The sequence below is a fragment of the Miscanthus floridulus genome, chromosome 11, assembly GCF_019320115.1.
Source record: "Miscanthus floridulus cultivar M001 chromosome 11, ASM1932011v1, whole genome shotgun sequence".
Classification (NCBI taxonomy): Eukaryota; Viridiplantae; Streptophyta; class Magnoliopsida; order Poales; family Poaceae; genus Miscanthus; species Miscanthus floridulus.
In genome coordinates this window covers 82,474,092-82,491,332 of record NC_089590.1, presented here as the reverse complement: position 1 = coordinate 82,491,332, position 17,241 = coordinate 82,474,092, and the positions used below count along the sequence as shown (strand labels likewise).

General features: G+C 47.3%; 4 protein-coding genes and 1 pseudogene across 4 annotated transcripts; 1 reads left to right on the top strand and 4 right to left on the bottom strand.

Annotated features, from left to right (window-relative positions):
• Positions 1-1,952: 1,952 nt before the first annotated feature.
• On the bottom strand, positions 1,953-3,519 carry LOC136493625 (APO protein 4, mitochondrial-like). The gene has a single exon (XM_066489720.1). It carries the CDS (start codon positions 3,069-3,071, stop codon positions 2,385-2,387), a length of 687 nt encoding a protein of 228 aa, XP_066345817.1. The 5' UTR covers positions 3,072-3,519; the 3' UTR covers positions 1,953-2,384.
• A 1,146-nt stretch (positions 3,520-4,665) lies between these two features.
• On the bottom strand, positions 4,666-10,076 carry LOC136491379 (APO protein 4, mitochondrial-like). Its single transcript, XM_066487653.1, has 3 exons — positions 9,922-10,076; positions 9,375-9,655; positions 4,666-5,824 (listed from the first exon to the last, which is right to left on the bottom strand). Exons 2-3 carry the CDS (start codon positions 9,632-9,634, stop codon positions 5,098-5,100), a joined length of 987 nt encoding a protein of 328 aa, XP_066343750.1. The 5' UTR covers positions 9,635-9,655; positions 9,922-10,076; the 3' UTR covers positions 4,666-5,097.
• On the bottom strand, positions 5,857-9,347 carry LOC136491377 (mitogen-activated protein kinase kinase kinase 1-like; annotated as a pseudogene).
• Positions 10,077-10,269: 193 nt separating the features above from the next.
• On the top strand, positions 10,270-12,850 carry LOC136491382 (alkylated DNA repair protein ALKBH8 homolog). The gene is made up of 6 exons (XM_066487658.1): positions 10,270-10,857; positions 10,965-11,051; positions 11,729-11,854; positions 12,045-12,329; positions 12,440-12,505; positions 12,711-12,850. The coding sequence occupies exons 1-6, from the start codon at positions 10,438-10,440 to the stop codon at positions 12,774-12,776; spliced, it is 1,050 nt and encodes a 349-aa protein (XP_066343755.1). The 5' UTR covers positions 10,270-10,437; the 3' UTR covers positions 12,777-12,850.
• A 1,059-nt stretch (positions 12,851-13,909) lies between these two features.
• Positions 13,910-16,438, bottom strand: LOC136491381 (pentatricopeptide repeat-containing protein At3g22150, chloroplastic). The gene has a single exon (XM_066487657.1). It carries the CDS (start codon positions 16,382-16,384, stop codon positions 13,910-13,912), a length of 2,475 nt encoding a protein of 824 aa, XP_066343754.1. The 5' UTR covers positions 16,385-16,438.
• Between the last annotated feature and the right edge of the window lie 803 nt (positions 16,439-17,241).

Here is a 17,241-nt window from a genome sequence, read left to right as displayed (position 1 = left end):
GAGCACCGAAAAACAATTAGCCGATATCTTCACAAAGTCCCCTAGATGAGTCAAGATTTTGTGCTTTGAGTGAACTAAATATCATTGATTCTCGTAACGTGGCTTGATTCCTTGCACACACATTTTGTTTGATCTAGTTAGGAGAAAAAGGATTAAGATAACATTGTGTGCCAATTTTAAAATCTATTTTATAATTTTCATGAGTGACTATTGCCCTATGTTGGTTGAATGAAATCTAGTCACTTGTGAAAATGTTAATGTCCATCATATTTTTGCCCCACATGATAGAGTGAGTGCAGGTTAAGGTGTTTTTCTGTTTCCCTACGTCGGAAGTCCCAACATTCGTCGGAAGTCCCGACAGCCGGAAGTCCCGGCTCGCGCCGGAACTCCCGACCGTCGGAAGTCCCGGCGTACGCCAGGAGTTCCTGACGTAGATCTGACCGCGCCGCGTCGGTTGCTCGACTCCTTTATAACCGGCCCTGGTCATATTTTTTTTACTGCGGTTCTTTTCCTCCTGTCTCCCGACGCCGCCCCTGCCCTTCCTCGCGCCGCCTTGGCTCCTCCTCGCGCCGCCCCTTCACGCCCTCTTCCCCCACCGCCATCCCTACCTCGTGCTCCGGCCTCCATTCCCTTTTCTTGCGCCGCCGGAGGCCTTGTCGGTAGTGCCGACCGCCTTGCCCGTGCCCTTGTTTTCTTCGGATAGTGGTGGCCTTGTGGTTGGTGTGGAGGAGATTCCATTGGTGGAGGAGATTGCATTTGTGGATTGGTTCATCGACTGCGTTTTCATTCTTCTTCGTCTTCTCCGTTCTCGTTTCAAGGTACTACCGTGGCGTCAAACCCTAACTCCAATGTACCTTGTGTTTTGCCTCTATTTCTTCTTCTCTCTCTACTCCTCTATCTTCCTTGCTTGAATGAGTATTGAGATTTGAAGCCCCATGAATGGGATGGTCACCGTGTGCGCCGGAAGTCCCGGTGACCGTTGGGAGTTCCGACCGTCGAAACTCCCGACGTAAGCCAGAACTCCCGGCTGTCGAAAGTCCCGACTTTGGCTGGGACTACCGACCCTATGGTGACCACTCCATTTCTGTTTCTTCACTTCTCGATGTTCGTTCACCTCTCCTTGTATTGTTTCTTAGTGCCACTTTGTGTTCTTCGCAGTCATGGAAGGTGGTGGCAGTCCCTCGCGTCATAGGGAAAAGCGTTCCAAGAAGACTCAAGATCGTGCCGCTATTCCCAAGCCGCCTGGCCACACCAAGGCGTCTTATTCACATGGTGGTGCTGGTGGTTCCCGTGCTGCCCATGGCCATGGCATTCAAGGGTCATCAGCTGTCGTTCCGCCTCCTGCTCTGGCCTTTGTTGGGGATATGCCGATCGTAGATGAAGCAGAGGAAGCTCTTGATTGTGTCGGACGCACCATTGCTACTCCACCGATTCGCACACCGACTCGCGGTCCAGCGAGTGTGTCTCAGCTTGTTCCATTCACCGGTGTCGCCGATCATGCGGGAGCCCACCATGGCTCCCAATCCTGCTGGTGGTTGGACTCCTCCTCTTCCAGTGGATTATCGTCACCGAGTTAAGGACATCAGGTACAATCGGAATAGGAACCTTTATGCTGAGGACGAAAAGGACCTATGACTTGAGTATCGTTTCTGGCATCCCTTTCATTATGACTTTTATGATTCCATTCTTTATCGGAAGTTCTTGAAGAAGAAGGAGCCACCGGTTAAGAAGTAAAAGTCTGTGTACAAAGTTACTGCTTTAAGAAAGAATGCTTGTGCCTTTTGATAGCAGGGTATACATACAATACAGAATATTGTCAATCTCTCTTATATGTTTACATGATTTGCACATAACAAAATTGCCCGTAAGGTTTAAAATCCAAGTGCGGGAGAAAAAACTTAGGTATGACATTGAGGTGACACTACTATCAAAGGACTCTTGGCAAAATGGAGTCACGTAAAACAATGGCAACATTGCTATTACTGTAGCTGAACTGAGTCACTGAAGAGCAGATAGTAGGCTACTCCTAAAGCTCTCCATTCTAAAGAAACGGGTCTGAACAAATGAAGGGCAATGAAGTACGCTGTTCTAATATTTTACAAAGCAAAATTTTTCCTGTTGTCTGAGGGCCTTCAAAATAATAGTTGTGTCTGCTACTGACCATCTGAAAATCTTTTCTTTTCAGTCTCACCTTCTGGATTCTGATAACACTAATAATCTTCAAAATAGCGTCTCTCCTCAGCTAGCCATTACGGTTAATTGATGGCTTCTTCCAGAACAGTCTTTTGCACCCTAGAAATTTCAGAGGCAAACAAAATTATTTTGGCATCTGATATGTACAGTTCCTGTATCTAACCAGGCAGTCAACTTTATGACATATGGTCTCATCGAACAGGTGGTGCTAAGCCGTGTGTCTTCATCATGCAATGGTATTTCGGGGGTACTACTGCACCCACTTGCATGCAGAGCTCAATGACAGCAGGCGCATGGCCATAATAATCCCTCCCGCCGTCCACAAGGACCGGTGGGTCATGAGGCCTCCGATGCCACACAATCTTCTGAGGAACTAGGTCATCCACTCCGGCCTTGTTCCACTTGTGCATCCCTTTCCAGCCCTCAAACTTGAAAACTCCACACATTCTGGCCTTGTGCCCTGATTGCCCGATATGCACTTCAGAGCAATGCTTACAAACTTTGGATGGGTACACCAAGAGGAGTTTTGTGACACCTAATCTCAGGTATTCCCATGCATCCAGTGTTCTCTGACCGATATATCTGAGTTCATCTGGCAAGAACGGAGCAGATTGCTGATTGTTTGTTTTGTGTGTATTAGATATTTGTTCACTTTTGTATAGAATCTCTTCAGGTATGTCTGCACCTGCATGATGGCACAGCTCAAGTACAGCTGGGACGCGAGTGAAGTCGAACCGCTGGTCATGCTTTATCTCATCCTCAAACATGTTTTTCTGGTGGAAAGCCTGAACAGGGACAAGGATGTCATTCAAGTTGCCCGGTTGCCATTCATGTGGTCGGTCCTTGATCATACGCTTGAAACCATAGCATGTTTTCATCTGATGACCCGTGGCTCCAATGTGAGCTTCAGGACAAAACCTTCAGTCCAAATCAATACAGAAGGTGTTAAACAGACTGATAAAATGCAGAAATATTCAGGGCAAGAATCAACAAACTGTAATCAGGCATAAATATCACAGAGAACAGTTAACTTGGCATTGCAAGAATTGGGTCGTATTGATAAAAACCTAAAATGGTGAAGAGACGCAAGAAAAACACTAACCTATGCATTCATAGTATTCCTACTTCTCCATTTCTTCAAGGGGCTCTTGTGTTTGTACCCTTGTTTTGTATCGAAATTGTGATTTTGCCCCTATTTTTTTTGACTTTGTGAATTTACCCCTACTGTGCCATTCACGAAGCACCAGTTTGCCCCTGCTCCGTCATCCACCCCTAACGGTGTTAAACTTTGTACAATAGGACATGAATGCCCATGCGATTTTGCCCCTGTTTTTCAAGGTACTACCGTGGCGTCAAACCCTAACTCCAATGTACCTTGTGTTTTGCCTCTATTTCTTCTTCTCTCTCTACTCCTCTATCTTCCTTGCTTGAATGAGTATTGAGATTTGAAGCCCCATGAATGGGATGGTCACCGTGTGCGCCGGAAGTCCCGGTGACCGTTGGGAGTTCCGACCGTCGAAACTCCCGACGTAAGCCAGAACTCCCGGCTGTCGAAAGTCCCGACTTTGGCTGGGACTACCGACCCTATGGTGACCACTCCATTTCTGTTTCTTCACTTCTCGATGTTCGTTCACCTCTCCTTGTATTGTTTCTTAGTGCCACTTTGTGTTCTTCGCAGTCATGGAAGGTGGTGGCAGTCCCTCGCGTCATAGGGAAAAGCGTTCCAAGAAGACTCAAGATCGTGCCGCTATTCCCAAGCCGCCTGGCCACACCAAGGCGTCTTATTCACATGGTGGTGCTGGTGGTTCCCGTGCTGCCCATGGCCATGGCATTCAAGGGTCATCAGCTGTCGTTCCGCCTCCTGCTCTGGCCTTTGTTGGGGATATGCCGATCGTAGATGAAGCAGAGGAAGCTCTTGATTGTGTCGGACGCACCATTGCTACTCCACCGATTCGCACACCGACTCGCGGTCCAGCGAGTGTGTCTCAGCTTGTTCCATTCACCGGTGTCGCCGATCATGCGGGAGCCCACCATGGCTCCCAATCCTGCTGGTGGTTGGACTCCTCCTCTTCCAGTGGATTATCGTCACCGAGTTAAGGACATCAGGTACAATCGGAATAGGAACCTTTATGCTGAGGACGAAAAGGACCTATGACTTGAGTATCGTTTCTGGCATCCCTTTCATTATGACTTTTATGATTCCATTCTTTATCGGAAGTTCTTGAAGAAGAAGGAGCCACCGGTTAAGAAGTAAAAGTCTGTGTACAAAGTTACTGCTTTAAGAAAGAATGCTTGTGCCTTTTGATAGCAGGGTATACATACAATACAGAATATTGTCAATCTCTCTTATATGTTTACATGATTTGCACATAACAAAATTGCCCGTAAGGTTTAAAATCCAAGTGCGGGAGAAAAAACTTAGGTATGACATTGAGGTGACACTACTATCAAAGGACTCTTGGCAAAATGGAGTCACGTAAAACAATGGCAACATTGCTATTACTGTAGCTGAACTGAGTCACTGAAGAGCAGATAGTAGGCTACTCCTAAAGCTCTCCATTCTAAAGAAACGGGTCTGAACAAATGAAGGGCAATGAAGTACGCTGTTCTAATATTTTACAAAGCAAAATTTTTCCTGTTGTCTGAGGGCCTTCAAAATAATAGTTGTGTCTGCTACTGACCATCTGAAAATCTTTTCTTTTCAGTCTCACCTTCTGGATTCTGATAACACTAATAATCTTCAAAATAGCGTCTCTCCTCAGCTAGCCATTACGGTTAATTGATGGCTTCTTCCAGAACAGTCTTTTGCACCCTAGAAATTTCAGAGGCAAACAAAATTATTTTGGCATCTGATATGTACAGTTCCTGTATCTAACCAGGCAGTCAACTTTATGACATATGGTCTCATCGAACAGGTGGTGCTAAGCCGTGTGTCTTCATCATGCAATGGTATTTCGGGGGTACTACTGCACCCACTTGCATGCAGAGCTCAATGACAGCAGGCGCATGGCCATAATAATCCCTCCCGCCGTCCACAAGGACCGGTGGGTCATGAGGCCTCCGATGCCACACAATCTTCTGAGGAACTAGGTCATCCACTCCGGCCTTGTTCCACTTGTGCATCCCTTTCCAGCCCTCAAACTTGAAAACTCCACACATTCTGGCCTTGTGCCCTGATTGCCCGATATGCACTTCAGAGCAATGCTTACAAACTTTGGATGGGTACACCAAGAGGAGTTTTGTGACACCTAATCTCAGGTATTCCCATGCATCCAGTGTTCTCTGACCGATATATCTGAGTTCATCTGGCAAGAACGGAGCAGATTGCTGATTGTTTGTTTTGTGTGTATTAGATATTTGTTCACTTTTGTATAGAATCTCTTCAGGTATGTCTGCACCTGCATGATGGCACAGCTCAAGTACAGCTGGGACGCGAGTGAAGTCGAACCGCTGGTCATGCTTTATCTCATCCTCAAACATGTTTTTCTGGTGGAAAGCCTGAACAGGGACAAGGATGTCATTCAAGTTGCCCGGTTGCCATTCATGTGGTCGGTCCTTGATCATACGCTTGAAACCATAGCATGTTTTCATCTGATGACCCGTGGCTCCAATGTGAGCTTCAGGACAAAACCTTCAGTCCAAATCAATACAGAAGGTGTTAAACAGACTGATAAAATGCAGAAATATTCAGGGCAAGAATCAACAAACTGTAATCAGGCATAAATATCACAGAGAACAGTTAACTTGGCATTGCAAGAATTGGGTCGTATTGATAAAAACCTAAAATGGTGAAGAGACGCAAGAAAAACACTAACCTATGCATTCATAGTATTCCTACTTCTCCATTTCTTCAAGGGGCTCTTGTGTTTGTACCCTTGTTTTGTATCGAAATTGTGATTTTGCCCCTATTTTTTTTGACTTTGTGAATTTACCCCTACTGTGCCATTCACGAAGCACCAGTTTGCCCCTGCTCCGTCATCCACCCCTAACGGTGTTAAACTTTGTACAATAGGACATGAATGCCCATGCGATTTTGCCCCTGTTTTGGAATTATACTTTTTTATTGTATGCTGGCAATTGATTAAATTTTGTCAAACATATTTGGCACAACTGGCAATTATTTGAACTCAGATTTAATATTGATAAATATTCAAAATTTTGGGACCAAAAGGTTCATAATGATGACAGATGTAACGCCATAAGAAATATTTCGATATAATCTTTTGTGTGGGACCAAAAATCTTCAATGTATAAGAATGCATGTAGAACATCAATTAACAAACTGTATAATTAGATGCATGCACTGTACATGTTTTTTCAGCAAAAGTAACCGCCATACAAGTTGGTTCATGTAACACTACAAGCACTAAAACTACACCATGTATTTACTAACCAAGCTGGAAAAGAGAATGACATGAATCAGCTGTTGTTGTTGCATCCTTCGTAAAGAAAGGAGCCGGGCTGGAACACTCTCTGGAGCCTCTGGCTGTGCTCGTCCGAGTGGAAAGAGAAATCCAACGCGTCTGGGCTCTCCTTGGATGGCCGAACCACATGCCGCTGAGGAATGTCCGAGTGGAAAGAGAAATCCATCCGCCGACCAGAGCCCCTCAAGGGAAAACTACAACATTGATCTACTCAAAGGAAAATCACAGCATACTACTTCAGTGATCCAATACTCAAAGGAGTTATTTTTCCACTGTCTCCATGCCATGCTATCGTCCACCCACCACATTGATATCCAATATTGTCAGCATGTGTTCCTTCTGATCCTTGCCATTTTTCAGAAGTACCTGCCCAAGCTGAAAGATACACTGCTTCGCATTGCTCCCTTGATCAAATAAGTTTACTTCTTTGACAGCAAAGAAGACACCCTCACTGATAATATGACACAGAAGCAGAAAAGCATGTAAGAGACTAGGCTCAGGCTTGCAACAGGAAAAAACTAGAGCAGACTATAAATAGTGAAGGCAACCATCCCTATTGCATATTGGGAGAAAAAAAAGGACAAATGCTGAATTGCTTCATCCAGGACAATAAATTCATGTACGTTGTTCGCAGAGCTGAATATCCAAGTTATCATGACCAAAGAACACATAATCAAGTAAAAAATCCTTAACCTCAGTTCTAAATTGAAATAAAATCAAGCTTCTAAGAACAGAAAAAATCGAGTGATTATCAAATTATTCTCTGCTGACCCAGAAGTCAAGAGTGCAACATTTTGGCTCACTAATATGTCATGGTCCCACGTACGATTGAGGAAATGGTTCATCGAATTGCAACTTGTTTGGGACTTAAAGGCTTTGTTGTTGTTGTTGTTGTTGTTGTTGTTCATCGAATTGCATGTGACAATGATTTTAGTTGAGATCTTTGCCTATTACTTAGGATCATGTTGGTTTAGTTGTAGAAGACTATATCATGTAACTAATTCAATTGTTACTACTAGTAGGCTGTGCTTAGTGTCTAACATTTAGAAACAGACCTAGTAGGCTCTAATCAGCAATAGAATCAGTTCTGTGAAACCCAGATTAATCGAGGCTTCTAGCTGTACCTTATACTGCCCTATGGAGTATGGACAGGCGTAGCATGTTAGATTGATTATTCCAAGCAACTAAACAGCACGGAAGAGCAACTGAATTTTATCTTTAGAGCACTTACTCGCTGATGCCCTCATAGACTGTCCCAAACGAGCCACTACCCAGGAGCACCCCTCGGCTCCAGGACCGGATCCTCCTCCTAAACCTCCCGTTCGGTGAGATATAGAACATGGATTCTGTGGTGGTGCTTGAGGTCTCGTCATCGTTGGTCGTTGATAGCGAAGAAGTACCAGTGAAGCCCTTGGACGACTCCTCCAGCCCAAGATCGTCCAACATTAACAATACCGCCCCATCCTCGTCGTCATCCTTCTCCACTGCATCCCGGTGTCCAAAACGACGGCCAGATCTGCTCGCGGGGGCGTCCTCTTTCTCATCCGGCGCGAACGACCGCAAGATATCCCACGTGGATCCGACGCCGCAGACAGCTGGCAGCGCCATCGAAGGCGGCGGCTTGAGCACCAGCGGCGGGCGCACGCCCTTGATTCCTCCCTCCCCAGCTGCCCTCCTTGCATCCGGAAAGGTGGACTCGGGCGGCGGATCCAGGCGCGCCGGCCGCTCCGGAGCTTCGATTGGGCCGTCCCTTCCCGTTGCGGCCGGTAGCTCCGGGTCGGCGTCCGCAGCCTGGGCGGGCTCCTCGGCACCACCTGACAGAGCGGTGAGTCCCGCTGAGGGGAGTCGTGGTTGGAGCGTGCGGAGGAGGGGGAGCTCGAAGCGGAGGTGGAGGAGCGAATGGCCTTGTGCGCCTCCCAGTCAGCCAGCGGGATGGCGAAGTCGTCGGGCCCGGAGAGGCCGAGGCTTTCGCACAGGAAGCGGAGGTCCCCGCCCCCGTCGCCGATGCCGCCGATGCGGAAGCTGTTGACGAGGTCGAGGGAGCAGGCGACGGAGGCGGCGAGCGAGGTTGGCCCGGACCCCGGCGCGGAGGCGGGCTGCGGGGACGGCGGGTACTGGCAGTAGTTGGGGGCGTTGTAGCCAATGTTCTTGGACGCGTTGCGGCGGTCGAGCCGGCGGAGGAGGCGCCTGGAGGAGCCGAAGCCGCTGCCGCCAGACGGCGACGGCGCGGGGTCCTGCGCGGCGTGGGGCGGGCCCATCGGCGGTGGCCTCAGCTCATGGGCGCCCTGGAAGACGCGGGGGGAGAGGACCGCGCCGAAAGCGAGAGCTCGGTTTGGGACGATGAGATAAGATAAGGGGCACTATGGTCATTTGGCCTTTGTTTTTCAGATTTAGAATTTTTTTAATTCATTTAATCCATGTTTATCTGACGGACGTCAGAAGCAGGGGCAAACGGACCGTTTAGTTCAAAATAATAGGGATAAAAACACAAAGTTGAAAAAGGAAAGGCAAAATCACAATTAGCTTACTGGACAGGGGTAAGAACACCATTTTCCCTTTCTTCAATCCTTTTGATACTTGCCTAATTCAAGATGCTATAGTTTTTTTAAAAGCACTTCCAACAAATCATCAATAATAAAGTGTACTATATGTAAGACTGGGTTTATTATCGTTTTTCAGTTAAGACAAGAAAAGACTATTCTTTATTTTTTGAAACGAATTTTTTCAAAACGAATAAAATTTCTTTATTTTCCTTACTTGCATGACTGAACAGGAACAACCTTGAGCAGTCTGGAGACGCCCTCATTGACAATCTCCCTAGCCCTGACCACCTCCTCCGCGACCGGGATCATCCGTTTGATTGGGTATTCCTTTGACCGTTTCTTAATCCTCTTCAGAATCATTGGCCGCAGCTGCTTCCAATCCACCCTCGAGGTGGAGTAGTGCCTCTGGTTCAGAGCTGTGCCACACAGCTCCGAGCAGATGTAACTCCCGGCTCTTCGCCCCAGAGACGCCATTGTAGCACATATACAACAAGCCTACAAGTTCACGATCTGAATAAGCGACTAAAACAGCTTCCATTGCAGCACATATACAGCAAGCCCACAAGTTCATAATTTCAATAAGCGGGTAAAACTGAATAAGCGGGTAAAACAAACACCGAAGAGCATTGGCGTGAGATCAGGGGCGGATCCAATAAAGGGGCATGGGTGTACACATGTACGGCTTGTCAAATAGCTAAGTAGGTTAGGGTTTCGGTGCTCAGCTTCGCACAGCATGAAGGGAAGAAAAGGGGTGGGAGTACCTGGTGGGTGCTCGTCGCCGGCGAAGAGACCAAGGAAAGCCTCAGCACCTGGCTTAGGGCGGCGGCGGCCCACCAGTCGTCGGAGAGCGAGACGGTGGCGAGAGAGACAGACGCAGAACGCACGCGGAGGAATGCAGCGGAAGGGGTTGTTGGGCAGCGGAACGAGATGCAGCCCGGCCGGCCCAGTCGGGTTGTTGGGCGCAGCGAGAGGGCACCCGCACGTCGCCAAGGGCAGGTCGCTCTCCACCTCCGACCAGACGCCAAGGCTCAGTTATTGGGTTGGGCTTCGATGAAACGAAACGGTCGGTACGTCTCGACCACGAAGCACGAGCCCACGAAATGGCCGCAGGATTCTCAAAACGCAAGGGCCAGCTCGCTTCACCTTCACGGCTTCACCCCTCTCGGCGGCGGCCGGGATCGCGCCGCAGTAGCCCCGACGGCGCTACGGACCGAAGTGCAGTTTGGCCCGCGTTTCTCTGGTTCAGTGGTTAGCTTCCGCGCCGCAAGTTCCTAGAGATGGCGGCGAAGTCTGGATACACACGCCCGCTCCCTCTCGCCGGGGACACCGCTCCTCCGCCTCCCAGCGCCGTCCTCTATGTGGCCAACTGCGGGCCCGCGGTGGGAGTAACCGACGCCGACGTCCGCTCGGTGTTCGGCGCCTTCGGGAAGGTCGCAGGGGTCCAGGCTGCCGACGACAGCGGCGCCCGAATCATCGTCCGGTTCCACGAGCCTGCCGCCGCGGAGGCCGCCATGGCCGCGCTCCACGGGCGCCCCTGCGACCTCCTTGCGGGTCGCGTGCTGCACATTCGGTATTCGGTGCCCGTGAAGCCAAAGGCTCGCCCTGGGGGCTCTGTACCGGTGGCTCTCGTGGCATCGGAGCTCGGAATCCCCGGGATTTACATGGTTCAGGAGTTCGTGACTGCCGCTGAGGAACAGGTTAGCCAATTGTGAGTCATCTCCGTTTGTTCTCCAAGTTTGAGGGTTTGTTAAATAGCCCTGCTTCCCTGTGCTGAGTGGTACTATGTCTTTTGCTTCCTTTTCAGGAGTTGCTTTCAGCTGTGGATAGCAAGACGTGGAAAAGACTGGCGAAGAGACGAGTTCAGCATTATGGTTATGAGTTTCTGTACGAAGTAAGTTTGATCTCGTAAGCCCTTGTTTAGTTGACGAATTTTTTTTTGAAATGGTATTGTAGCACTTTCGTTGTTATTTGTCAATTAGTGTCCAATCATAGTCTAATTAGGCTTAAAAGATTCGTCTCGTGAATTTCGTCTAAACTGTGTAATTAGTTTTATTTTTTATTTATATTTAATGCTTTATGCATGCGTCCAAAGATTCGATGTGACAGGGAATCTTGAAAAAATTTGCAAAATTTTGGGAACTAAACACCACCTAAGTATCTCAGGATGATGCGATGTTCTAGTATCTTGCGTTGTCCTTACATCAATAAATGGGACTACTGCCTGAAGTTTTTATTTCATTAAGAGAGCATGGCCTTTCTTCATTTGTGCCGCCAAGAAACAAAAAGGGTTATACTCAAAAGTGAGAGATGCATTGGCTTCATTTTGTGACCCTTCATACTGTCTGTCCCATTTTCACCAGTCTTGAACCTAATCAAGTCCTGAAGTATCGCCGTGTGATAGAATGCAGTTTGATTTCACTTTTCTGCTGCACATAGACAGTAAAGGTTTCTGTAGCATGAACAAACTTAAAGCTTGTCATTTCTACTGCACAATTTCCTTTAATCATCATATCTTTAGCTTGAGACTACCTTAGCTTTATGTTGAAAAAGATTCTTTGCTATCCACAGACAAGGAATGTTGATTCAAAGCAGTTCTTGGGTGAATTGCCTACGTTTGTTTCAACCGTCCTTGAGAAGATTGCTTCTTTTCCCGGTGTGAAGGACTGTACCACCAGATTAGTTGATCAATTGACAGTAAGTTCTCTATTGACAAGGAATGTTGTTTCAAAGCAGTTCTCTATTGTTTCCTTTGCTGAAGGTGATACCTATAATTCTTATCTTTCCTTGGTCCATTATGCAATCTAGATTTGAGCCCTTAGCAGTGATAACAACATTAGCTTTTGAAATAAAGAACAATGCATTAAATTGTTCATGTGTTTTACAGGTAAATGAATATCCTTGTGGTGTAGGTTTGTCTCCACATATAGACACACACTCAGCATTTGAGGAAATGATTTTTAGCCTTTCTTTGGCTGGACCTTGCATCATGGAGTTCAGGAAATATACTAAAGGCAGTTGGCGTGCTCCAAGTGTGGTCAATGGAGTTGATGAAGATAGCAGTCAAGAGGCAGAATGCATAAGGAAAGCCATTTTCCTACCTCCTCGGTCAATGTTATTGATGTCAGGAGAAGGTCGTTATGCCTGGCATCACTATATACCACATCATAAAGTATGTATTCTTCAACTCTATGCATTGCTTCGCTTCATTCTATATTATTCACAATGCATAAATTCAACCCGTAAATAACATGCTAATGTTTGTGCCCTGTTTTATTTTAGATCGATGCCGTGGGTGGTCAAGTCATCAGAAGGAATTCAAGGCGGGTTTCTTTCACTTTCCGAAAGGTCAGTTTTATTTTATACGTTTCATGGTGCGCTGGATTGAATCTATTGTTCTAGCTGAACAGTTCACCAATAGTCTGCACCCTTTCCATTTTTTCCATTGTAAGTTTTGGTTTGCCACTAGTCTTGTAGCTTTACTCGTAAGAGCCACAATACTCCTTGTGTTTTACTTATTTGACATTTCCTTCATTTTGGCCATTAACTACAGGTGAGGATGGGTCCTTGTGACTGCGAATACAAGCAATTTTGTGATTCTCATAGCAAGAGATGTTAAGCTGGAAAGGCTAACATGTTCAAAACTACTTGCTGCTACAACCATTGGCAAGTCTCATAAGAAACTGTCAGTATTTTGTCTCACACAATCAAAATGGTCAGGAGCTCACCGACCAAACTCATATCAAGCAACAGATGTGTGTGCAAATGAATAGATAGAGAATTGTAGGGAATTGTCAGCTGTAACTTTTGAACCTTGTATCCGTCTCATTTCGAGATTGAATTGCTTGAATGAGCCTGTAGTTTGTCATTGTTTTTCCTGATATCTCAAAACAACAAAGTTTAAATTGTATCCATATGATGAAAAAATGACACCATTGTTTTTTGCTACTGTTGAACTTTGTGGAATTGGCCTTCATACATACCAGGACACTTTTCTAGATAACCTGGTTTCATCATTTGGTTACTCAGTTTAATGACCTCAAGAATTTATTGGCCTTGAGATTTACAAGAAAAATGCCTCCTTCAGGTTTCATAGATGCACGAATGGAGAAAACGTCGAGCACAAAGCAGAGAGAGAGAGAGAGAGAGAGAGAGAGAGAGAGAGAGAGAGAGTAACTTGATGATTTTCATCTTCATTTGAGTAATTACATGAATGCTTTCTGTGCCCATCTTCAGATATGAACAAATTGCTGTACACTTCACCAATCACCATGCATGTCATGTGTCTTGGACTGCGACTAAAAACTGTAGGATGCTACATTTACCGAGCAACAATGCCTTTGCTGGTCATGACATGAGTATTTGAGTATCCTGTAAACACTCACTGGCCACTGTTCTTTGCTGGTCATGACATGAGTATTGAGTATCTTGTAAACACTCACTGGCCACTGTTCACCGCGGCTTGCAACACGCCACATTCAACTAATCCATATCCTTCCTGCATGACTGCATCTAGGTCCAGGACATCATGGTCTCAACCTGCAGGGCTATTTCACCGTTCACAAGTAGTGCGGCAGTTCAGTTTGTGGGCTTATTATATATGTAAATGTTCCTAAGTGCCCCAATTTTGTCAAAGTGTTAATGCTGCAATTAACCAAAAAGCTAATCTGTCATAGCCTGAGCTGATCAGGTCACAGAACATGACCAAACACCAGATCAGCAAGCTTTCCACTGCTGCAGTACTGATACATGTCAGATGATTTCATCTCTACTGTAATCAACCCCATGCAGCAATGAGTATTCATGGCCATTTTTAGGGGAGCTTTGTAATGCTGCATCCTGGACTTTAATCCAACTAGAACCTGCCATCTTCCGCAACCCTCTCAACCTCATCTCCTTCCTCAAGCTATCAGCACTACTCCAGTTGCCCTCAGCAGCAAAAATATGTGACAACAAAACGTTGTAACCAGCATGGCCATACTTCTTCTCAAAGCAAAGCAATCTCTCTGTCACCAAATTCACCAATTCCTGCTTGTCCTGTGCTTTGCAGGACACGAGCAGTGATCCCCAGATAGAAATGAAGTTACCCTCCTCCCCCAGCTCCTGCACAAATTCATAAGCTTCCTCCACTCTGCCGGCTTTAGCTAACATGTCCACAATGCAGCAACGGTGCTGAGGAGTAACTGCAACCCCAAAAGTTTCCATTGACCTGTACAGAGCAAGCCCTTCATCAACCAGCCCAGAGTAATTACATGCTGAAATTGCTGCCAAGAAGGTCACACCATCAGGTTTTAGCCCCTTCTCTTGCATTGAGTAGAAAAGGGACAATGCTCTTTCGCCAAAACCATGCTGACCAAGACCAGAAATCATTGTTGTATAGGAGACAGTGCTCTTTTCAGTAATAACAGCAAAGACATGTTCTGCAGTAGAAATCTCGCCACACTTGGAGTACATGTCAACAAGAGCTGTACCTACGAAGACATTGGTGTCCAAACAACGGCGCAAAGCAAAACAATGGATCTGCTTCCCTACACATAAACCTCCTCCTAGAGGATCACATGCAGGGAGCACCGAGGCAAGTGTCACTGAAGTAGGTTCAAGACTTGCCTCAAGCATTGCCCGGAATGCCAAGATTGCTTTTTCAGGCTGCCCACTCTGTGTGTACCCTGCTATCATGGCATTCCAGGTGACTTCATCTCTTTTGACATTACCATAGTCGTCAAATACTCTCTGAGCTATTTCTATGCGACCGGACTTGGCATACATGTCAATCAGATAGCTCTCCAAGCCCTCATCCTCAATGCCATGCCTTACGAGATAACCGTGGGCTTGTTTACCAATCTGAAGGTCTCCTGTATTGGACGCAGCAGAGAGAACTGCAGTCAGTGTCACTGAATCAGCTGCAAACCCTGATTTTTGCATCTGATAAACGAGCAACAGGCCTTCCAAATCAAAATCGTTCTGCACAAAAGCAGTGACCATGGTGTTCCAAGAAACAATGTCCTTCTCTGGTAAGCGGTCAAAGAGCTCAAAGGCAGTTTGGACATTGCCACATCTCGAGTACGTTACAACAAGTGCATTACCAAGTATCACTGGCAAAGTGGCGTGCATTCCTTTGATCAAGTAGCCATGCAGCTGCTGACCCAACCTGCCATCCTGGGACTGTGATGCAGCCGTGAGTGCTGACAAGAAGGTCACGACATCCATTGGAACCTCTTTAGACCCCATTAACCGGATAACGAGATCCATAGCTTCAGCAAATTTCCCATTCTGCACATACCCAGTGATCATCGTGTTCCAAACCTCGGTGTTCTTCTTGGCAGTGTACTCAAACACCCTCCAAGCTGACTGCACGTCCCCGAGTTCAGAGAACATCCCGATGGCCGAGCTGACAACAAAGAGATCATTGACATATTCCATCCCATGCTTCACAAGGAGGCCGTAGAGCACCAAGGACCAGCTGGGATCTTCCTTGGCCGCCGCGGGGAAGACATTGACGAAGCTGACTGGCGTGGACTTGATGCCATCCTCCAGCATACGCGCGAACAACTCCAGAGCTTCCTGGGGACGTCCGGTCTTGACGAACCAACCGAACAGTGTGTTCCAGGAAACCGCGTTCCGCTTGGGCATCGCGTCGAACAGCCTGCGGACGACGTCGACGCCGCCGCCGCCTCGGTACCGCACGCAGGAGGCGTAGAGGTTGAGGAGCGAGTTGCGGAGCACCGCGGTGTCGGCCAGCGCGCGCGCGCGGCGGAGGAGGTGCGCGTGGACGGATTTCCCGAGGCGGAGGCGGCGGGTGCGGGCACAGGCGGTGAGCGCGCAGGAGTAGGTGTAGTGGTCGGAGCGTGGCGCGGGGCGCGCGGCGTGGTTGAGGAGCGCGTAGAGCCGCAGCGCGTGTTCCGGGAGGGCGCGGGCCACGTAGGCGATGAGGAGCGTGTTGTAGAGCAGCGGCGGCGGCGGGCGCGGGAGCGCGTCGAGGAGCAGCCGCCGCGCGCCGTCCAGGTGGCCCTGTTTGCACAGCCGCCTCACCTGCGACGACGTCGGGTGGCGCTGCGCCTTCACCCCGCCCCCGCCGCCGCTGGTGCTGGTAGCGGAGGCATTAGTAGGAGACGGAGGGAGCGAGACGGCGCAGCGGGGAGCAGGAGACATCAGACGGTGGCGCTGGCGCGTTGCGGTGACTCTGTCCTCTCCCTCTCGCAGTGGCATGGCAGCTCGGAGCTTCCGCATATCGCCTCATCGCTTCGTGCCGGGCCCGGGCTGTCAGTCACTGACGAATAGGAGAGGACCTGGATTGCAAGTCATTTCCGTTTTCTTTTCTTTTTGAGCTGGGGAGTGGGGACATCTCGAAATGTTCGACTGCGGAACGGATTAGATGGTGCTCCGATTCAGTGGCTGGTGCTCCGATTCAGCTATATATATAGGTAGCGTGTTCGTGCGTGGTACTGGGACAATTAAATTTTATATTAAAAATACACGGATCGTACGATAAGATAATGATACTATAAAATTCAACATTAAAATAATATTTAATCCAAAATGTAAAGTTCGTAAAATTAACATAGTCACGAAGAGTGTGGCGTCGCAGACTCACAAACTCTACAGTATAGACCTTTTCGTGCGTTGCAATGGAAACAAATAATGCTCTGATAATTTGAGCATGAAGGTGTTGTATTATTAAAAAAACGATAATACGAGCGTGATGTTTGGAATATCAATATTACAAAATGAATTTTACGCATCCCTAAAATTCTCATTGATAGTTTACAAACATCAAGATATGCATTTATAGTATTGTACATTTGTGCATACGCACATAAAAGTTCATATCACCATAACAAGATTAATGGATTCCTCAATCTTTTAGAACCATCTCGACTGGTATACCAAGGCCACCCTTCTTTATATTTTAGATAATAGATGAGTGTCCGTGCGTTGCAACGGGAGCGATAGATAACTGGTAGCCAAGTCAAAATCAATGGCACGCGGCAAACTAATATGATCGTGAGAAATCAAAATATTGTAACGCTAGACAGCAGATTGTGAGAAATCATAAAATTATGAGAAAAAGGCTTTTCTTAATTCTA